This window comes from Rhinopithecus bieti, unplaced genomic scaffold (assembly GCF_001698545.2).
Source record: "Rhinopithecus bieti isolate Rb0 unplaced genomic scaffold, ASM169854v2 scaffold_8309, whole genome shotgun sequence".
In the NCBI taxonomy this organism is placed as follows: domain Eukaryota; kingdom Metazoa; phylum Chordata; class Mammalia; order Primates; family Cercopithecidae; genus Rhinopithecus; species Rhinopithecus bieti.
Window position 1 is genome coordinate 287,070 of NW_016805935.1, and position 22,200 is coordinate 309,269.

Consider the following 22,200-nt stretch of genomic DNA (forward strand, 5'->3'; position numbering starts at 1 on the left):
AAAAAAAAAAAAAAAAAAAAAGGGAAACCAAGCAATGCAAATAAATGACAGTGCATCCCATGAGATAACAAAAATGAAAGTATCAACAACTATTGATGAGCATCTCTTAGAGGAAGAGGAAAGAAATATTTAATAGTTACATACGGAAAGTTTCTTATGTTTTTTTAATCCAAATATCCAAATGTAGTTTTCCCTTTAACCAACTCTAAAAACAGGGGGTAAAACTAGTCCTTCCTAATCATAAAACAAAGCAGGAAATACATACTGAGACAAAATACAATGACATTCCATTACAAAGAGATAAAGCACCATATAAACAGATCTTTTTTAAAAAATCCCTGAGGTAGCAACTTTGCAGGCAGCATTTGGAAGCTGTAGAAGAGAGAACAGACTTTTTCTGGACATTAGAATTAAAATTCTGTCCTTAAAGAAAACACTGAACAAGGGCACTGGCATTCACATCCCAAAGTGGGATCTTCCCAGCTCATGAGAACCAATTGCTTCTCTTTCCAACTCCAAGTTCAGTGACATTACCTTGGTAGTTTAAAATTAGCCATGGTGGAAGTATTAATATTTCACCTTAGAAACTCAGCCGGGTGTGGTGGCTTACAACTGTAATCCCAGCACCTTTGGAGGCCAAGGTGGGTGGATCACCTGAGGTCAGGTGTTCAAGACCACCCTGGCCAACATAGTGAAACACCTTCTCTACTAAAAAATACAAAATTAGCCATGCGTGGTGGCACACACCTGTAACCCCAGCCACTTGGGAGGCTGAGGCAGGAGAATCGCTTGAACCTGGGAGGCGGAGATTTGCAGTGAGTTGAAATATTGCCACTGCACTCCAGCCTGTGCAACAGAGCAAGACTCCGTCTAAAACAACAACAACAACAACAACAACAACAAACAACAACAACAAAAAACCCGGCAAGCACTACAATCAGAGTTGTTCCCCTCATCCCGCCAAAGACTGTTGACCAACACCTCATTAAATACAGACCATGGAAGTAATGAATTGGAAGTAAACATATCAATATATTAATATAAAACCTGCACCCGGCACAGACAAGTCTGGGAACGTCAAGTGCAGAATTTGCCCAGCATGAAAAGAGGAGAAACCAAAACTGGAACAGCGACAGCTGACTTATCCCTTACAGTCAAACAGCTACACACAGATCATTTACTGAAATTCATAAATGGCATTTCTGAAAAAGAAAAGGGAAATTGGTAACTCTGTCTGAAGGCACAAAGAATACTTATGCAATTTGTTTTTCTGTCTTTCTCTATTTTTGATTCACGGTAGGGACCTCTGAGCTCAAAGTACACGTTTTGCTCGTTCAACTGGGTAACTACTAACTTAGAATTGCTAGACAGTATTGTACAACTACAATTGCGACTATACTTAATATATTACATTCTTGAAGAATGCTAAGAAAGTAGATGTAAAATGTTTTCAACACAAAACAATGACTATATAAGATAGATAATGCACATGTTAATTTTAGTTATTTCCACAATGTGTGTATATATATATATATATATATATTTGAAAACACATTGTAGACAGTAAATACCTACAATTTTATCTGTCAATTTTTAAAAATTCAGTAAATACATGAACAAATAAGATAAGCTCTTTGTTTTTAGTAAATATACATGCAATACAAATGAATAGAGCTAAAAATATTAAGGGTAAAGCAAGCTTCAACTGGTCTTTAGATTTTAATTCTCTCTTTACTTTTGTATATTTCTTAGATTTATCTCTTGTCTATGTATTATTGATTTTTGTGAAATAAAAATGTTAAAACCTTTATAATTTTTAAAGATAAAAAATGCCAGAGATAAAGCCTTTGCGATGATCACGTTTGTGAGAACGGGATGACACTGAGCCAATTCTAAGTCTTCCTTTTGAGAGCTACTGACAGCTGCACATTTTTAAAAATTGCATTTAAACCTATAGGTTAGAACCATGAATAAGCAACCAATCTACAGATAGTTTTGATCTGAAAGATTTCCACATTTTATCCAAATAATGCAAACGTAAATGAAATTCTCACATGTAATAAAGCAGTTGAATTTTACAAAAGCAGAAAAACCCAGAATGGAAGTAGCCTTTAGTTTTCACTGAACCCAGCTAGGGTTATCATAGAAGAAAGTGTGGTTTTACTCACTAGAGAAACCATCTAACACAAGACTTCTTTCTTTCCTATAAAATAGAGATGTTCAAGATTGAATAGACACTGTAAATAAGACACTTAACACAGTGCCTGACACGAAGTAGGTTCTACACAAGAATTAGTGAAATTTCCCCCAATCCTCAACCTTCATGTGTGACTTTAAACTCTTTGAAAGGGGACACACAAATTTGTATTTTTTATCATGATGCTTTTCAAACAATGGGGATTGAGATACCAGTTTAATGGGTTGTAACCAGTATAAAAAGAAATAGATTAGAAAAGAAAATAGACTGCATCTCACACTAGTTTCATGAAACTTTTGCTGGTTTCATCTTGGTGTGTGTCTGTTTGTGTGTGTGTGCGCGCGCACATGTGTGCTGGCTTTCAAAATAAAATGCATTTATTATTCTGAGTCACAGTTCTATACTTTGAAAAGCAGTAACTTACACATGGTGCTCTATTAATATCTGCTGGATGATTTATGAATGGATGCAACCTGGGAGGTATTCTGTAAACTTCACGTTCAATATTGCTAGGTTCACTATACTTTCATGTTATATAAAGCTCCTCCTTTTGCTTCAAATCTGCATTACCCCTTTTCTCTTCTCACTCTCAGCTGCTGACCCTCCTTATTTCACGTAGGAAATAAGCAATTAGAAGAGAACCCATGCACAAGAAATCTACTAGCCCGTCTGCATTCATGTCTGTAAACCTCTCCACCTTCTTTCCTGATAGAGAAGATGACCTAAACCTACCCCCTAGTAAATCCAATCCCTGCACCTGCCACTGAAATCCATTTTCCTCACAATCTCAAGGATTTGGCTTCTGTAGTTACCTCCTCCATCCCTCTCCTGTATCATCCCTTTCTGCTGGATTATGAGTTCAAGAGAAAAACAAAACAAAACAAAACTCCTTGAAAGAGTTAATATATTCACTGCACCCATTTTTCTTCTCATAGTACCCTGAACCCTCTCCAAGCTGGTACTTCTCTGTCATTCTACTAAAACCCACTTGTCAAGATCACCAAAGACCTCTGTTATCAACTCTAAGACCATATCTCTCCTCATCTGTCAGTAGCATCTGACCCAGTGGACACTGTCTTCACCCAGCTTCTAGATTCATATTTCTGGCCATCCTTTGTCAGTCTCCTTTGCCAGACTACCTTTTCTTCCCCACCTCTAAAACCTATAGTGTCCCAGGGCTCAGTCCTGAGACTGCTTCTTTATCTATGTTCGGTTCTTAGATGAGCTCATCCCATGTCACAGCTTTAAACCTGACCTCTATGTTGATGATTCCAAAGTTTATACTCCTGATCCTGACTCATATAATCCAGATGTATCTCTACCAGGAAATCCTGACAGTTCCACCTTCAAAATAGACTCCAAATCTGGGGATTTTCAACGCTTCTGCTTTCAATATATAATCTACTGTACTGTCTTGGATTTGATCACTACCACAGCCTCCTAATAAATCTCTCTGCTGCCATGTCATTCCATTACCATCCATTCTTGCGCAGCAGCCAGAGTAATCTTCTACAATGGAAATCATATCATGACATTCCCCTGATCCAAACCCTCCAGTGGCTTCCCATCACACTGGGACTTCATCTTCATAATCTGTGGGATCAGGCCCTTGACTACCACTTCCAAATTACCTTCTATGGCTCTCCCCTCTGCTCGCCTAGCTCCGTCGCAAGGGCCTCCTTGCTGTTTCTCAAACAGAAATCAGGCTTGTTCTCACCTCAGGGGCTTTGTACGTACCTTTACCTCTCCCTGAAGTGATGCTCTTCCCATAAGTATTCGCATGACTTGCTCACATCAAATCAAGTCCTTTTTCAGATATAACTTCGTCAAAGAGGTCTTCCACAAAAATCCTATCCAAAATAGCCTCCCCCATCTATCTCTTTCCCCTTACCCTTATTTATATAAAAGGATATATCCCCACCATCTAATATTACTTATTTATTATCTAACCTCCCACATACACACATGCACGTATGCAGGATCCTTTAGGGCAGGGATTTTGTCCTGATGATCATTGTATTCCCCATCAGCTAGGAAAGGATTTCTCAACAGCAGCACTATTGACATTTGGATTGGATAATTTACTGTCATGGAGATGTCCTGACATATCTGTTGAGCCAACACACACACACACACACACACACACCCTAAAATAGAACCAATAAAACTTTTATGAATGATGCATTAGATGTTTAGCAGCATCCCTGGTCTCTACCCACTAGATGCCAGTAGCTTCCCACCCAAGTCATAACAATCAAAAATGTCTTTGGACATCACCAAATGTCCCTGGGAGATACATTCACCCTTCTCTGACAATCACTGACCTAGTAAGATGCCTAGAATGATGCATTTGTGTAAATAAATAGAGTGGCGTAACAGAAATATAAGACATAGCATCAGTAAATCAATTTCCCATAATAAAAAAGATAACGATAGCATATGTAGCCAAGCTCTAGATTGTTCAGCCCTACATTCAGATATTTCCAGAGAACAGCAGTAACAACCCAGAGAGATATTTGCAATAGGGCACTTTTGGAGAAGTGCTTCCCCCAAAGAAACAGGGATCCAGACGTAGAAGTCTGGCCAGATTCCACTGAAAAGATGTCCGAGCACAGCATGGTACCTACACTGCAGAATGCCCTTCAGTTCAGCTCCCAGAAGAGCAGATACAAGGAAAAGCCAATGTAAGGTATACAAGTGGTCTAGAGGCCAAGTTTAGTAGAAACAGAAAAAATGCAGAAGAGTCAACAGCCCTGGCATCTAACGGGACTACACAGAACCAAGCTAAAAGGAACAAACTGGTAGACACTAGTGGGAAGTCAGATTGCTATCACATGAAGAGCTGTTCTTCTTCTCCTTCTCTCCTCACACCAATGATCTGTAAGGAATTTGAGACAAAGTGGAGCCCCATAGGAGTCACAGGATATTTTTTTCAGCACTTTTTATTACTTTTATTGTAAATTCAATTCTATTTCCTGGCTTTTGGCCTAGGAAACACAGTTATAATATAGATATACAAAATGCACAATTATCCAGAAGTTGAAGGTCTGGTTGCTCCCCCTTCGAATTTCTATTCCAATGTTAGAAGAAAGTGAACTGATGCCTAGTCAACCAATTACTTCTGCATCAGCAGTGATGAAAACATCATGTAGCTTTGAGATGGGAAAAAGTTCAGAAATCTAGTAAAAGAGAAACCAGGGACCTGTAAGTCAGCCCCTAAATAATAGTGCCCTCAAAATTTTATATTACTATACATGATTTAGAAGTGATTAACTCTGACATATTTACATCAGAGATAGAGACAAATTGAAAGATGTAAACTGCAACTTACTTACAAAAAGTCGAATTGATTACTGAAGCAAAGCCCCACAGCTATTTGATCTTGAGACTCTGCATGTTCATGTAAATTATGCAATGCAAAAAAATGCTATTTAAAACTATTTTCTACTTCTGTATTCTAACTATTACTGGGAAACAGAAACATTCTGGGAAATTAAAATTGCCATGAGACCTAAAGACCGTATCTGACCTTAATGATTGCTTTCGGTTTTCAAAATCTCAATCTAAAACCCTTGGTTGTCCCACCTGGCACCATCAGCATTACATATGCTGAGTTCGCTTTTGATTATGTTGTACATTCTCTCTCCTAGCAGGAGTGGTTTTTCTGTCATTCTCCACCATTGTGTCAAAAAAGATATCACACGAACTTTTATTATTGTGGGAAACACCATGCCCTTAATTTAATTATCAGCTGTAATAAACAAAACTGTTTTAGTAGACTGAGATATGGGAGGTGCTAAAAAAAAATCAAACTGAGCAAAGTACTTAAGCATCACACGGTCTAAAAATAGGGGGAAAATCACTAAAAGAAACTACATAACTACATAGGGAGCTCTGATGGAATAAAACCTTTTATGATCAGATACAAAAGCTGGGGTGGAAGCATTTCACCAAGGAGAAATAAAAGAGTAAGGTGAAACTAGAGTTATGTCATAAATGTGAAGACATGAAATGAAAGGAGGCTTGAGGAGAATGCTGAGAACAAAAGGGCTTTCAAAGAAAGATGGAACCACAGCTTGAAGAAGCACTGGAACGGCACCTGGCATAGGATAGACACACAATACATCAATAAGCACATAATGAATACAGGAGTGAAGCCAGTAATATTAACAGACAACAACAGAAAGACAACTTCCTATTTCACTTTTTTTAATGAAGGAGAACAATATGACACAACCCCTCTGTAAGAGTTCTTAAACTGCTATATGATAATATAAATAAATATTCAAGAACAGATACATCACCCTAGTAAGGAACAGTTATAGAAAGTCAAACAGGGTCACAAAAAAAGGAAAAGTGCTTAAGAACTCGAGATGGATCATCTTAAACCAATTTTCAAAAAAAAAACTATTTTGGAAAAGTAGACTCTGGAAACAAGAGGCAAGAAAAATTCTAGCATTAATCATCAGACATGTACTTTGAGAACCACTGGAAAGTAAAGCAGTGGTCATTAATCCATGCCAAACTTAGCATTCCCTTTTCCTTGTTAATACTGGAAAACTGATGCAGAAAGAGAAAGCCAGAAACATAGTGGTAGCCAGAGGAAAAGTCGCAGATGGGTGGAAAGTGGGTAGAATAACCAACCAATATCAGATAGTGTTTCTTTGAGTTGCGTAAGCAGCAGGATGATTTTTGTGCAATCCTATTCAAAATATTTTCTGTCAGACTTAGCTGAAGACAAAGACATAAAGGACAAGCTAATCAAATATGTAACACAAAGCAGAGGACAATTCACACACTGAACAACAAGCTAAAGACTAAAAGAACTTGGCAGACACTAATTGAAAAAACTAAGGATGATTTTTTATAACTAAGAAATAGTACTGCATCTACTCTGATTCTACGTTTTTCCAGAGCAGCAGCAATCTCTACAGTTCTGTCTCACAGTCCAGCAATGAGATTTTCTTTCAGTCACTTAGTCATTTAACTCATTAACAATATTAGTGAGTATTTAACGCACCCCCATATCCCCTTATAAACGGTTTCACATTAAATATATATTCACAACATAGATCTCAAAGTCACCTAGCTGACGAAGGTCTTGAGTTTGAGGTAGATAAGAAGTCTATTTTACCTACTTTAGATAAAGTTTAGATAGGATTAGATAAAGTGTATCCCAACCATGTAAATTCCATTATGTAGCACTTTATTAACTTAAATTTACTGTTACTTGAAATGTCCATTTTCCAATAATAATTATAATGGATGGTAATGAAGAATTATGTGATTACAAATTGCCTTCCAAAATCACCTAAGAGGCCGGGTGCAGTAGCTCACGCCTGTAATCCCAGCACTTTGGGAGGCCGAGGTGGATGGATCACCTGAGGTTAGGAGTTCGAGACCAGCCTAATCCACATGGCAAAACCCCATCTCTACTAAAATATGAAATTAGCCAACTGTGGTGGTGGACACCTGTAATCCCATCTACTCTGGAGGCTGAGGCAGGAGAATTGCTTGAATCCAGGAGGCAGAGGTTGCAGTGAGCCAAGTTCGTGCCACTGCAATCCAGACTGCGTGACAGTATGAGGCTCCATCTCAAAAAAAATAAATAAAACAAAAACAAAATCACCTAAGAGGAAATTGTCTCTGGGCCTCAATTACGTTTTTCATAAAATGAGGGGTTTAAATCAAAAGGTCACTAAATTTAACACACTGCAATACTTTATGACAGTAAGATGTCTAATTAAATTTATATTTAAATTACAGGGTTTTACAATTTGGCAGTTCCTCAAAAAATAAACGTAAAATTACCATATGATCCCATAATCCCACTTCTAGTTACTTTACCCAAAAGGATTGAAAGCAGAAACTCAGATAGTTACACCCTAGTGTTCACAGCAGCATTACTTACAGCAGCCAAAGGTGGAAACAACTGAAATGTCCATCAACAGATGAATAAACAAAATGACGTTAAAAACATAAAATGGATGATTCAGCCTTAAAAAATGAAATTCTCATATATGCTACAACAGGAATGGAACTTTGAAAAACATTTATTAAGTAAATAAGACAAATACAAAAGGACAGCTATTGTATGGTTCCACTTATATGAAATATCTAGGATAGGCAAATAAGAGAAAGTGGATTAGAGGTTATTAGGGGTTGCAGAGAGGAGGAATAAGGACTTATTGGTTAACGGCTACAGAATTTGGGATCACGAAAGAGCTTTAGAAGCAGTGGTGATGGCTGCCTAACGGTATGAATGTGATTAACGTCACTGAATTGTACATCTAAAAATGGTTTAAATGTCAACTTTTATGTTAGGTATATGTTTAATAACAAAAAGAAAAGTATGGAATTTTAACATTTGTATAGATGAGGAAGGTTAGCCACAGTCTATGTGGTCCTAAGCAAGTCTCAATCTGCCCTGTTTTCAGTTTCTTCATCTATAAAGTAAGAACAACAACATGAATTGTCAATGCATGGGATCCATAGTGGGGCATCTGCCTAGAACTCGTGAGAAAAAAAAAAAAATCCATGTATGAATAAAACTATTTGATCAATTTGTAACAGAGCAAAGTAGAAATATGCCATCACCACCTAAGAAAGACAGACTGGCTCAGAGGCCTGCCCAACTTAATTATAGCCAGACTGAACATATTATCATGTCTAATGAAAGAATAAGCCAGTCACAAGTAGGTTTGAATACTACTTGAAAACTCAAAAAGCCAACCACCATCTGGGGAAAGAGTGAAAATCTTGGCCAATGATTTTCCACATCTACCTTGCCCCACATAAAGATGGATGTTGCCAATTAATTTCAAGTGTTCTAATCCCACTGACAACAAGACAATCAATAATATCTATTTCAGTATGATGTTTCCTGAAGAACAGCATCTTCAGGTGATTTCATGGGGAAAAAAGTGTACAGGAGAAGAACATTGAGAATAATTTAATTTAAAGGTGCCACTTTTCACTTATTTTTATTGCCAACGACTGTTAAAATTTTGAACACTGAGACACAGGAAGCACTCACAGGAAGTGCTTTACAAGTATTAATTCACATAATCCTCATCACAACCCTATGGTTTTGAGATGCTCGTTATCCCCATTTCACAGATGAGGAAGTTGAGATGCAGAAATATTAAGGACCTTGCCATGGTCACACAGCTTACCAGTGGTGGAGCCTGCAATTGCACTCAGGCTCTTAGATACCATTCTAAAATAAACCAAAACTTTATATTCATCAGTGAGAAGCAACCCACAGAAAGCTGTAATTCCTGGTAGTATTAGAATATTCTAATTACAAAAAGCCATCTGAGGTAACAGATGTGTTACCTAAAATGTAAAACAATTAGGAATAAGGCCTGTTGCTGACATATGGGGCAGTGAGGTTAGCCGGGAAGTAACAGGCAGTCATGGGAAAGGAGAAGTGCTGATGGAGGCAGGAGAATACTATAAATAGACTGAGTCCCAGTGACTGAGTAGGACTGACATGGTTGATAGGTCACAGCTCACCATTTAAGCAGCAGCCTGAAAATTCAACCTAACTCTTCAGGCTTTCTCCAGGTAAAAGCCCTCAAATCATAGTACTTGCTACAGCCAGTCATCCACAGGGTGAATACTGAGAATGTCCATGTTCTAATTATAATTGATTTTTATAGTGGAGGATATCGGGATAAAGTGGGAAAATGGCAGGGCAGATGGTTGATGCTGTTATCTTTAGCTATCACATCTGGTGTTATAATACTCAATCTAATCAGCCCATGTGGATGGATTAGAGAGGGTCAATAATAACTACCCCCATCATTAACTTATCACAGGATAGAAGCATCAGATTACATCATCATCCATTAAACCTAAAATCCATCTGACTCCCTGGTTCTGATTCCATGTTCAACATTATAAACTATTATTCCTACTTCCCATCTGGATATAGAGCAAAAACGTACCCACCATTTGGAATTCAAACAACCTAGTCCAAGATTTTTTTTTTTTTTTTGTAAATTTAGCTTAATATATCAGCCTATGAGTTAAGTCATCCATCCATGAGATGAATCTGGTTTTGGCTGCTGGATTAAAAAAAAACACACAAAAACAAAGTCAGTGTTCTTCTCCTATAAGACCAAGCCAGATCTAGATCTAAGGTTGCGATTAACAACCTATGAATCCCCAACAAGCATTCCTACTCTACCCCATTTCATGCTCTTAACGTTTTTTTTTTCTTTTTTCCTGTAAGAATTATTTTTCAGGGTAGTTGTAAAAAGTAAATGAGATAAAAATAATTGTACTGACCAAACTTATTGGCACATGACAAATATTCATTCCCCCCCACGCTCACCTCTAGACTTTACTAATCCATATTTACAAGTTAGCAATCAGAAAACTTTACGTTCATGCTAGGCTTCAGTTTAATATACTCAATGAGACTATACCAGTCCAATGAGTTCTGGGAGAAACAATTTTTTTCCTACTTCTGAGATACTAAGAAATAGTCCATTTACCTCAAAAATAGATTAGGGTATGACAAGAGGGAAATGGCTGCTAAAAAATACCTGTCAAAAGCCAAATGAAGTAAAAACATAATTCTTATAGCTAAACAGAAAAGCTATATAAGTTCCCCCAAGTCCAAAGTCAGAAAGAAAACCAGTCCAATACATTGTAAATGGCACAAGAATGATACATATCCACAGTCTGTTATTACATGATGACAAAAGCAGTATCAAAAAAGCAGGTGGTGAGTATTTTGAGGAGCAGTGAAGATGTTTGGGCTGGTAATGTTTCCAAGTGATCTTCAAGAATCGAAAATTAGTGGTAAAACCCATTTTGAGAGTCACTTTCTTTTGTATTATTGTGATTATAAAGCCATCTAAATTTTGCAAAACCTTTCTTACATAAGCCAAATTAAAAATACAAAACAAACAACGTAAGGAAAGTTCTGTTTCCTGCTATTCTGCATTTTTTTCTGGTGGTAGCTGAGAGGCTTGAAATTTTATGTTGCAATTACAGTATCCTCCTTTTGGAGTACCCTTGTGGCTTTGTTGACAGCCCACAGTTGCCTTTATCTTCCATGCAGGTTAGTTTAAAAATGACACATGTAAAACCACATTCACCATCAGGAAAAAAAGAAGAGTTCATACCTCTTTCAAATTTTAACCTCTGATAAAGTTGAAACTGGTCCACAGGTACCAAACAGGCAATCTGAAACCAGAGACATAAAAAGTTGAGACTTCAGTCATCATAGGGCCCTAAGTTACCAGCCTTTTGATTTCTCTTTCTGGCTGTGCTTATTATACTTTCTCTACACCAATTGTTTGCAAACCTCTTTTTCTCTACACTATTCATGTAGTAAAACAGATGCAACAATTTTCAAGTCATCCCCACTCCACCACCACAGCTGAGAATCACTGCTCAAGGGTTCTCATTGATCACCTTCTATCCTTCAGTCAGTAGCTACCAAGACCGGACAACAAAATTTTATTACAGGGACTTCTAAAACTATTCATATTTATATATTAAAGATGCTTCCTTTCTCTATATCTTCATTTAATAATTTTTTGAAGTTAATAGTTCTAGCTTTGGAATCCTTAAAAACTAAAGTCAGGTAGACAGCATCTCAGGAATTATGCAAATGTCATTTGTCACCTAGGAAAAATTACCTTTTAAACAATATAAAATCATTTATTCTGACAAGAGTCACTTCCTGGAGCCCTTGGTTATTGGACATTGACATCCCAGACCCCGGTAGAAAAGAAATGCCTAAAATATTTCTTGCAACTAGACTCCTATTCCATTTCAGATGGCAATATAAACCAAAGGTTTACTAGTAAACGACAATTCATACTTAACTGAATGACATTTCAAATTAGTCATTTTTAAAGGCAGATGCAGGAAAAGCTAACTGCTCTTAAATCAGCATTCTAAACATTTTAATTCCATTGACATCAAATGTAAACATATTGACATAACTTAAAGATTTATATATAAGAAAATTAAAGGATTTGATATTAGCCTTCCAGACATCCAGTGGGTTGATACAGGACAGAGTTTTAGCCCTGACAATTCCAACTCTAAACCATCAACTTTTTTTGGCACAAAATATACCTACATTGACATTCTTGCAACTAAGGAAAGGACATCTGCTTTGAGAACACTGGAGTAAGAAAATGATGTAGCTAAAATTGTATTTAACAAATATTATACCTTTTATAATGCATTCAAAATCTAATCCTTTCCCTTAATCATTTCACAAATGAATCTAAGTTAGCTAAAATGTATAAAGGACCACAAAACAAGTTTGGTCTTCCTCATTCCAAATAAAGCATGGTAAAACATAACTTTAATTATAAAAACATTTTTATCCAAATTTTCTTTCTCCAATTGGGGAGAAAATGTTGCATTTTCATGTGGTACCATAAATTAAAGCTCCTTAGCACTTTTACCAAAAAAAAAATTATGCCCAATATCATGTTATATGTATTTTACCATAGTTCTTTCAATGGTATGGTTGGACTTTCATTACACTGAAAGTCAAGTTTATTCATCTGTTATAATGCTATCCAGACATCTTTCCTGAAAGACAAAGGTGTCTCAAATAAAATTCAGAGTTGGAGACAGAAGGTACAGGCAAATGAAGTGATAGGAAACATTTAGGAACCAGAGTTCAGTTCCTGAATTTGTCACTAACGCATCATGGGTGGAAGACAAACAAATGCTACGTCAACTGCTGGATCAACATGACTTGGGGATGATACCACCTGGGCCCAAGAGACTTCAATAGTATTCTATGAATCTTTTTTTAACCACCCACCCTCTTTGATTCTAGAAGACAGTCCTGCACCCCACTCACCCTCATCTAAAATAGTTTGTGGATTGATGACCTCCTTTTAAATCCTTCAAAGTCAACCCCTAAAAATTCTGATTCTCTTTTCGATGATGAGCAATTTATATAAAAGTCAAATACAGTTTATGGAAGACAAGGCAAACAGAAGATGTTTTAGATACAGATGAAATGCTAATGTGAAAAATGACAGAAATTCATGCAGTAAAAAGTAAACAACTGTAGAGATAGATGTTTAATTTTAAATTAGAAAAATAAATTTCACTGGAGTACACACTATTGCCAACAGGGAAGTCATAGATTTCTAATTTTTGGTATTTTATGCTACTTTGGATTTCTCATTTAAGTCAAAGGTCGTATGGAACTAAGACTTACTAAGGTAAATCAATTTTTTAATTGAAAGTTGTGATTACAAGAAGTTAATTACATTGCTTCTCATTCTATTTTGTCCTTTTGGAATGAAGACACCCACAGAATGCACCATTCTCTTCCCCAGTTCCCCTCATTTAGACTTACATCTTTTCTATTATTATTGTTTTTTAGGAGATGAGGTCTCACTTTGTCAACCCAGGCTGGAGTGCAGTGGCACAATCATAGCTCATGTTAGCCTTAAACTTCCGGGCTCAAGCAATCCTCCCCCCTCAGCCTCTCCAGTAGCTGAGACTACAGGCATGCACCATCATAATTGGATAATTTTCTTAATTTTCTGTAGAGATGGGGTCTCACTATGTTGCCCAGGCCAGTCTCAAACCCCCAGGTTCCAGTGATCTTCCTGTCTTGGCTTGCCAAAGTGCTGGGATTACAGACATGAGCTAACTGCACCCAGTCACATTTTTTCTAAATAGCTGTTGACAGCTTACCATGAGTAAAGCTTTGGTCTGGAAGCCTGGCATACAATGAGGCAGGACATACAGAAGCTACACTAAAGGGGCTGAAATTACTTAGAAAGCAATAAACATAAGATTCACAAAAGGTCAACCCCTTGATTTTGTCTGTTGGGTTTTGCAGAATAGAACTAATTTTCTGAAATATTTCTATTATACTTTTGGCTTTAGATGAGAGCTGTACAAAACAACAACAACAACAAATGATACAAAATGTTAAATCCCTGGTTCTACTGTCATTTGGAGCTAAGTCACTATTGCTCAAGACCTCCATTTCTACAACTGTAACATTGAAATATTAATCCTTGTTTTAGGATGATGATTAGAAGACTAAATCAGGCTGCAGGTAAACGGGCTACAACCAATTTTTTGAGGATATTCACAAGTACTCTAAAATTGACTGCTACACCTGACAATCCTAGAGAATAAGAGAGATTATAAAGAGGTATCTTGTGGTATACATTTATCTTCTTTCTGCCAACTGAGAATTTCCAAATCATTCAAAATCACACCAGACCATTATATAAAAAGTTGCAAAACTTGTACAGAGTTACCAAATGCCAATCCCTCAACTTCCCCTAATGATAACACTTTCTAAATTTAGTTCCTAAATGCCATTCCAACTTCCCCTAATGATAATCATAGTACTGAAATAATGAAATTTATATTTTGATACAACAGAATTAAAACATCTTCAGGCCTTATTCAGATTTCACTAATTGTCCCACTAAGGTCTTTTTTTCAGTTTAAGATCCAATCAAGGTTACCAACTTGTATCTAGTTGTGGTATCTCCTTGACCTTCCAATCTGGGACAGTTCTTCAATTTATCTTTCCCTTTCGTGACTTTGATGAGTTTGAAGAGTCCAGGCCAGTTATTTGTACAATGTTCCCCTAATTTGGATTTGTCTGATGTTTTCTCATGATTAGACTGAGGTTATGCATTTTTGGCAAGAATATCACAGATGTGTCCTATCAGGAGTTACATGAGGACAACATGTCTCATTATTGATTATGCTAACTTTTTAATGTGGTTAAGGTGGTATCTGCCAGCTTCTCCATCATTTGGAATTAACAAGTATCTTGTAGGGAGATATTTTGAAACTATGCAAAATCCTGTTTCTAATCAAACTTTGCCCACTAATTTTTGTATCTACTGATAATTCTTGCCGAAAATAATTATTACTGTAATATTTGCTTAGTGATTTTTCTATTTCCATCATTCATTTTGTACTGGTGATTAAAATTCCACTGTAAGAGAAACCTGTCCCTTCTCTATTTATTCATTTTTTAAATTTCAGTCAGCATAGACTACAGACATTTATTTTATTCAGTGGCTTCTAATTCATTACTAACCAAATCCATGTTCGAGCAGTAAAAGCAAAGCTCTCTAGGTATATTCTCAGGTATCATGAGACCACTATCCTCAGATCAACTACTTAACGGTCTTCAAAGTTAATTTTTGCTACTTCTCCTTTGAAAGCTGTGCTAATTTATTTAATGTTAAACAGAAATTTAACTCTCCTCCCATCCAAGCACAAAAGACAACTTTTGCTCCCTCATCATCACTCTAGAAACTCTTTCCAAAGAGGGGGAAAACCCAAACTTTAATTCAAGGATAAAATACATTCAGTTTCATGTTAATAGAGTAAGAGCAATAATATCAAAATAATAACAACAAAAGTTACTAACTTTACCTCAAAATCACTATTTTGTTTTGTTTCATTTCTGATAAAAATGAACCTTATGATCCTTCTTAAATACTCAGTTCTGGCCAGGTAAGGTGGTTCATGCCTGTAATCTCAGCACTTTGGGAGGCCAAGGTGGGCGGATCACTTCAGGTCAGGAGTTTGAGACCAGCCTGGCCAACATGGTAAAACCCCATCTCTATGAAAAACACAAAAATTAGCCGGGCATGGTGGTGGGCACCTATAATCCCAGGTACTTAGGATGCTGAGGCAGGAGAATTCCTGGAACCCAGGAGGTGGAAGTTGCAGTGAGCTGAGAATATGCCACTGCACTCCAGCCTGGGCAACAGAGCAAGACTCTGTCTCAAAAAAAATAAATAAATAAAAAGAAGAAGAAAAAAAAATACTCAGTTCCTACTCAGCTGAATGTCTTCCCTTTTCCATTCCATCCCTAGCAGCGCATATCCAGGGAAGCCAGACCACACCTACACACAGGAGTGCTGTCACAGTTACACATACCTGTGAATTAATCTCTCTGACGTACACAACCAAGAAGAAACGAAAAGTGAGGCACACCCTGTTAATCAGTATTAACCACGATCATAATATTTAAACAAGCATCATCATCTGCACTAACACTGACCTTACCCACCTCCCCCCACCCCCCTGCAAAAAAAAGAGAGGCAGAAAGTGGAGCCTGCTCACCACAAAAGTATTGATGCCAAAAGTGGTATGAGTTCCCATAAGAAATGTTAATAAATACAATGTATGTTGCTTTTTAGTTAGGAAAAAAAACACTCAATTAAAAAAGTGAAACAGAAGTTGGGGATAGGCTTTAGAGAAATATTACCCATCAGAGTCTGGAAAGCCCGGACAGAAGGAAAAGGCACCCAGACTTCCCTGAGGTTTGGTCCTTCAAATCATGCTTCTGCTACAGTTGCTTTTAAAAAGTTAAACAGGGCAAACAAATAATAAAACATATCAGTGCATCTGGAGATGGAATTGACCACTAATAAGTAGATCATTACAACCTGTCAAGGTTTGGGCAATTTGGAGGATGCTATGACTCGCAAAATGCAAGGCAGGGGAAATAACACTCATCTTGCAGATCAATGTCTAATCACATTAACACAGGAACTAAAAAATGTTTTCATAACCCAGAGAACAAGAGCTGGTCTTCCTAACAGAGAAGAAAAACAGCACATTCACCCATTCACCTGAGTGAAACTAACAAGGTGAAGTCTCTTAACTGAATATTAGATTAAAAGTCCTGATTAGAAACCACATATGGGCATCACTGTCTGAGAGGCAAAAGGCAAGAAATGGAATTCCAGGACCACAGATCTTCGCAGTCCACTGCAGAGGGCGGCTTTCGCTGTTCTTTGTTTCACATGTGCTACAGAAGTCTCTATATATGATCTAACCAAGATCATCTTTCCACATATCATCCCCTGCCTTTTCTCCCTCCACTCAGTCATAAGTAAAAGGGACACATCCATACACTCATGTGACACATTCAACCCTATGTGCCATTAGTTCAAGAAGAATCTTAGAAATCTTATTACCCACTTATACAGTTTTAAGTACATTTTAAAACAAAGTTTTAAATACTTCCTAAAATGTAATTCAGCCAGAAAACTCAAAAATATCTATTAACTCTGGCTTGGCGGATTCCTCTATCCCCACCATCCCAAAGGTTTACTTTTCTCCAGCCAACACATATTACAGCCAAAGGTTATTACAGACACACTCACCCCTTCCCATTCAGATCCTTACACCACAGTAACAGGAATATGGCCTCTTGCCTGGGCATTCTCATCCTTCCTTTGCCCCAGCTTCCCACCATGATAATGGGAAGGAAGAATGTTTAGAGATGGCAAGTGGAGGCAGAGGATGTGGGAAAAACACTTGGATTCCCTATCACTGTAGCCAACTTTCCCAAAGCCACCCAAATAAATATGCAATCTGAGTAAAAACTATATTTATTTTGCAAACATAGCTTCAAATTCCCCAGGACTCGATCCCTCCTCCACCATACCTCTAACCCAGGTCTCCAGAGTGCCCTGCCCTAAATCCCCTCCTATAAAAATTCTGAAGCCTCCATTCTTGGGGAGAGCAGCTGCACCCACCCTTTCTCTGGTGCACACTGGGGCACTAGCAGTAAAAGGCAGGCTGGTCATTTCAGTGCTCCAGGGCTAGGAAAGAAGATTAGTAAATGAGAAGCTCTTCCCTGCCCTCCACTGACACCTAGCAATTGGAAGAAGTTAAAATTCTCAGGCCATGTAATGGCAAGTACTATTCAAATAGGTATATGCACTCACCACTCAAAATTTACACAGGCCAGACAAATGGTTCAGGCTTTCCCAGGAAGTGATGGATGCTACTTCAATAAACTATACGGGAACTGCTTAAATTAGACATCACCTTTTTTAACAGGGCTACTAACTTCAAGTAAGGGCTTTGCCTGAAGTAATGCTATTGGAATAAATAATCTGTGTCCTGCTTTTCATAATTTCATGCTGGACACGACAAGATCAAGTACATTGGAAAAGCTCTGCAGAGCAAAAGCTAAAAGTACCAGATGATGCAATAGAGGAAAGTTTTACTTTTCCCTGGCTCCTAGTGGGTTCACCTCTAGCCACAAGTGCTCCTGAGTCACTATCTCTCAACAGCTGCCATTTTCTACCATTTCCTATACACGGGAACAGTAGAGTCATCCCTCAGTATCTGAAAGGCACTGGTTCCAGGACCTCCCATAGATACCAAAATCTTCAGATGCTTAAGTCTCTGAAATAACATGGGGTAGTATTAGAATATAACTTATGCATATCCTCTCTCCTGTATAGTTCAAGTCATTTTTAGATTACTTATAATACCTAATACAATGCAAATGCTAGGTAAATTATTATACTGTATTGTTTAGGGAAGAATGACAAGGAAAAGTCTGTACATGTTCAGTAAAAATATTTTTTTCTGAGTATTTTCCATGTGCAGTTGAATCCCCAAATGCAGAACCCATGGACACTGAGGGTCAATTGTACTTGAACTGGGCATTAAGTGAGTCACTAAGGAGGCTACTCTTGATAGATAAAAGTTAGGAGGCATAATCACAGCTGAGCCAATTTGGAAACATCAAGAAGGCAGCTACACGGAACACAGCCAATTTTGTAAGTTAGACCTGCATAAGGAAGTGCTCAGAGGAAAGAGCTTACATTCCTGCCATCCTTTGAAGATGAAGAAATGTTAGACTCAAATGCATTTGGTAAGACAATGAAGAATGAAGAATCACGTGTTGTAATATAAATAGCAGCACAATAAAGGGAACCAGGCTTAATCAGAATTATTTTTAACAAGCAAAGTATATTTATGTGTTACCTGTGTAATTAAACATTTTTTAAAAGGTGGAGGGCAGTAGTAGTCGTGGAGATAGAACCTAGTCAAGCATATGTGAATGAACCCCATTGTGGTATATTCAATAATACATAGATTATAAGCCACATGTTATAACTGTATGCAATAAAATCTTGATCTAAAGCAAGTTAGAAATGAAGGTGGTACAGTCCAATTCATGTGTGTGGTATTTACTTTCAAAGGAGGAGGCCAATGTAAACTGATGCAGCTACCCACATCTCCAATATAATCTTCTATTCCATTCTCAATTCAAAATGATTATCAATCACCACTACCACATATTTTTATCACTGAAAAAGACAGTAGCAAGTTGATAGAGAACATTTGATCCTGTTTTTTTTTCTTTTGAGACGGAGTCTTCCTCTGTCGCCCAGGCTCAATGCAACCTCCGCCTCCTGGGTTGGGAGGCGTAATTCCTGCTGGGATTACAGGCACCCACCACCACGCCTGGCTAATTTTTTTGTATTTTTCGTGGAAACGGGGTTTCACCGTGTTAGCCAGGATGGTCTCGATCTCCTGACCTCATGATCCGCCCACCTCGGCCTCCCAAAGTGCTGGGATTACAGGCGTGAGCCACTGCGCCTGGCCTCCTTTTGTAATTTTTAAGACTCATTATGGGTTTGTCTGGTTTTAATGCCTAAAAGTAAAATTGCTTTTATAGTAAAACTGGATAAAGAGAACCAGAAGGACAGAGAAGGTATAGAGTGGGGAAAGGATAAGGAGAACAAAGGAGGGGGAAAATACAAAGAGAAAATGTCTATTCAAAGAAAATGAAGCCAGGTGTGTTGGTTCACACCTGTAATCCCAGAACTTTGGGAGGCTGAGGCAGTAGGATTGCTTGAGCCCAACCTGGAAAACATAAAAAGACCCTGTCTTTAAAAAAAAAAAAAAAAAAAAATTGAAAATTAGCCAGGCATGGTGGTGCACATCTGTAGTCCCAGCTACTCGGGAGGCTGAGGTGGGAGGATCGCTTGAGCCCAGGAAGTTGAGGCTACAGTGAGCTGTGATTGCACCACTGTACTCCAGCGTGGGCAACAGAGGAAAATCAGGTCTTAAAAAAAAAGAGAGACAGAGAGAAAGAAAGCAAGAAGCAAGAAAAAAAGAAAATGAGAAGACTACTTAAGCTCTGCTCTAGAGAACTGCAAGACAGACACTATAGCCCATTCTGATCCACTTGTCTGGGTACACTGGTCCCTTACATTAGATTCTCAAAATGTCAGTGCCTGGTGGCTACCATTTACTGAAAATTCTAAAACACTATGCATTTGAACTTTCTGCACTGATGGAAATATTTTATTCTGTGCTGTCCAGTCTGGTAACCATTAGCCACATGTGACTGAACACTCAGCAATTACTGACTAGCATGATTGAACTAAATTTTTAATTTCCTTTAAATCAGTCTAGGTGTAAACAGTCACATGTGGCTAGAGGCTACTGGATTAGTCAGCACAGGTCTAGAATACAGGTATCCGATAAATTTCACGGGCTTTTTTTGAAATTGAGCTTCTAATTATTAAGTCCTTTATCATACATTCTATCTACCTACCTAGTTCTATGCCCCTACTCCCATTTTTCTTTAAGAGATGAAATCTCACTCTATTGCCTATTTATCTTTAGGGTATTACAGTTTACAAGACGACTCACTATTCAGCCTCTGTATGAGTCCATTCTCGCACTACCACGCAGAAATACCCAAGACTGGGTATTTAATTGACTCACAGTTCCACAGACCTGGGAAGGCCTCAGAAAACTTACAATCATGGTAGAAGGGGAAGCAAACACGTCCTTCTTCACATGGCCGCAGCAAGGAGTAGAGCTGAGCAAAGGGCGGGGAAGCCCCTTATAAAACCATCAGTTCTCACGAGAATTCATTATCACGAGAACAGCATGGGGGAACCGCCCCCATGATTCAATTATCTCCACCTGGTCCCACCCTTGACATGTGGGGATTATTACAATTCAAGGTGAGATTTGGGTGGGGACCCAGAGCCAAACCATATCAGCCTCCTAACTTCACATTTGGTAAATTTGATTTCTGGCACTTTTGCCTATTCTACAGCTTCTTCAATACTCAAGATGGTATATATAAGTAGAACTGAGATAAATGACAGCTTTAACAGTCTGTATAAAAAATCTAAAGAGCTCCTTTAAAAAGTTAACCTCTGTATTTTCTTGCTGGACTCCCTGGTAGGGAAATACATAAGGACTCAAGATCCTAATAAATAACATAAATAGGAAAGAGGGGAAGATAATGGCAGTCATTCATACCTCAGCTTCCTGCAGGGTCCCATGGTTTAGGCACACCATGTCAGGGCAAGTGATGGGAGACCCACATCCTTCTTGGATTGCCAGCTGCATGTACTGTTTCAGGCACTGGAAGTTAAGACAAAAAAGACAAATTACCTATCCCATTACAGTAGCAGAAAGGTTACATAACAGAACCACCACTGCCTCTTCTTCCTTAATTGGCTGTCCTGAGGCTCTTGTACTCAAGAAACTTATCACAAGTGTGAATACTAAGAGCCATCATTTTGGAAAGAATGCAGACAGGCAATTAATTATGTATTACTTCATCTTAAGAGTTTATTCAAGTCAGATTTCCCTATGCTCACACATTTCAGCCACCATAGATTAGGAAAAGAAAAAACACTATTTTCTAACACTAAAGGCCTCCTCCTTTTTGAAAAAATGCTGTATGAGTTCCTAAGTCCATTTTTACCTAGTGGTCCTCTCCATCAAAGTTTACCCAAAACTAGAACAGAATGCTGTGACCCTTGCACTGAGCTAGCCACACAATCAAAGTAAGCTTAAGGCAGTGACATTTCTAGGACCACTCTTAAAAGCAAATGCACCTGGAAAAGATAATGTCAAATTTGGGAAAGTCAGGTGACTTCCTGCTGACTGGGGACAGCAAAGATAATTTGCTTCCCAAAGACAATAACGCATTGTCCCAAAGACATTATCTCAAAGACAATGAGACCTTCCCAAAAATATGGGCCTTGGTGGATGCCATGTAAAGGAGGTTTGAGTAGGAAAAAAGGCACTGGTCCCCAGGGGAAAGAAGAAATTAAATAGAAAAAAAGAAACCCAGAGAAGACATTGAATAGAAAAAAGAAACCCAGAGAAGAAACTGTATAGAAAAAAGAAACCCAGAGAAGAAATTGAATAGAAAAAAAAAAAAA

The 22,200-nt window shown here is 37.9% G+C and overlaps 1 protein-coding gene across 3 annotated transcripts in view; it reads right to left on the reverse strand.

The window, feature by feature from the left end:
- Positions 1-22,200, reverse strand: part of RNF144B (ring finger protein 144B) — a 202,103-nt gene that overhangs the window by 20,748 nt on the left and 159,155 nt on the right. For all 3 annotated transcript variants that reach the window (XM_017874253.1, XM_017874252.1, XM_017874251.1), the window contains exons 3-4: positions 21,287-21,391; positions 11,338-11,398 (exon numbers count right to left, since the gene is read on the reverse strand). In XM_017874253.1, the coding sequence (XP_017729742.1) occupies positions 11,338-11,398; positions 21,287-21,391 (166 nt within the window). The remainder of the gene's footprint in view (positions 1-11,337; positions 11,399-21,286; positions 21,392-22,200) is intronic.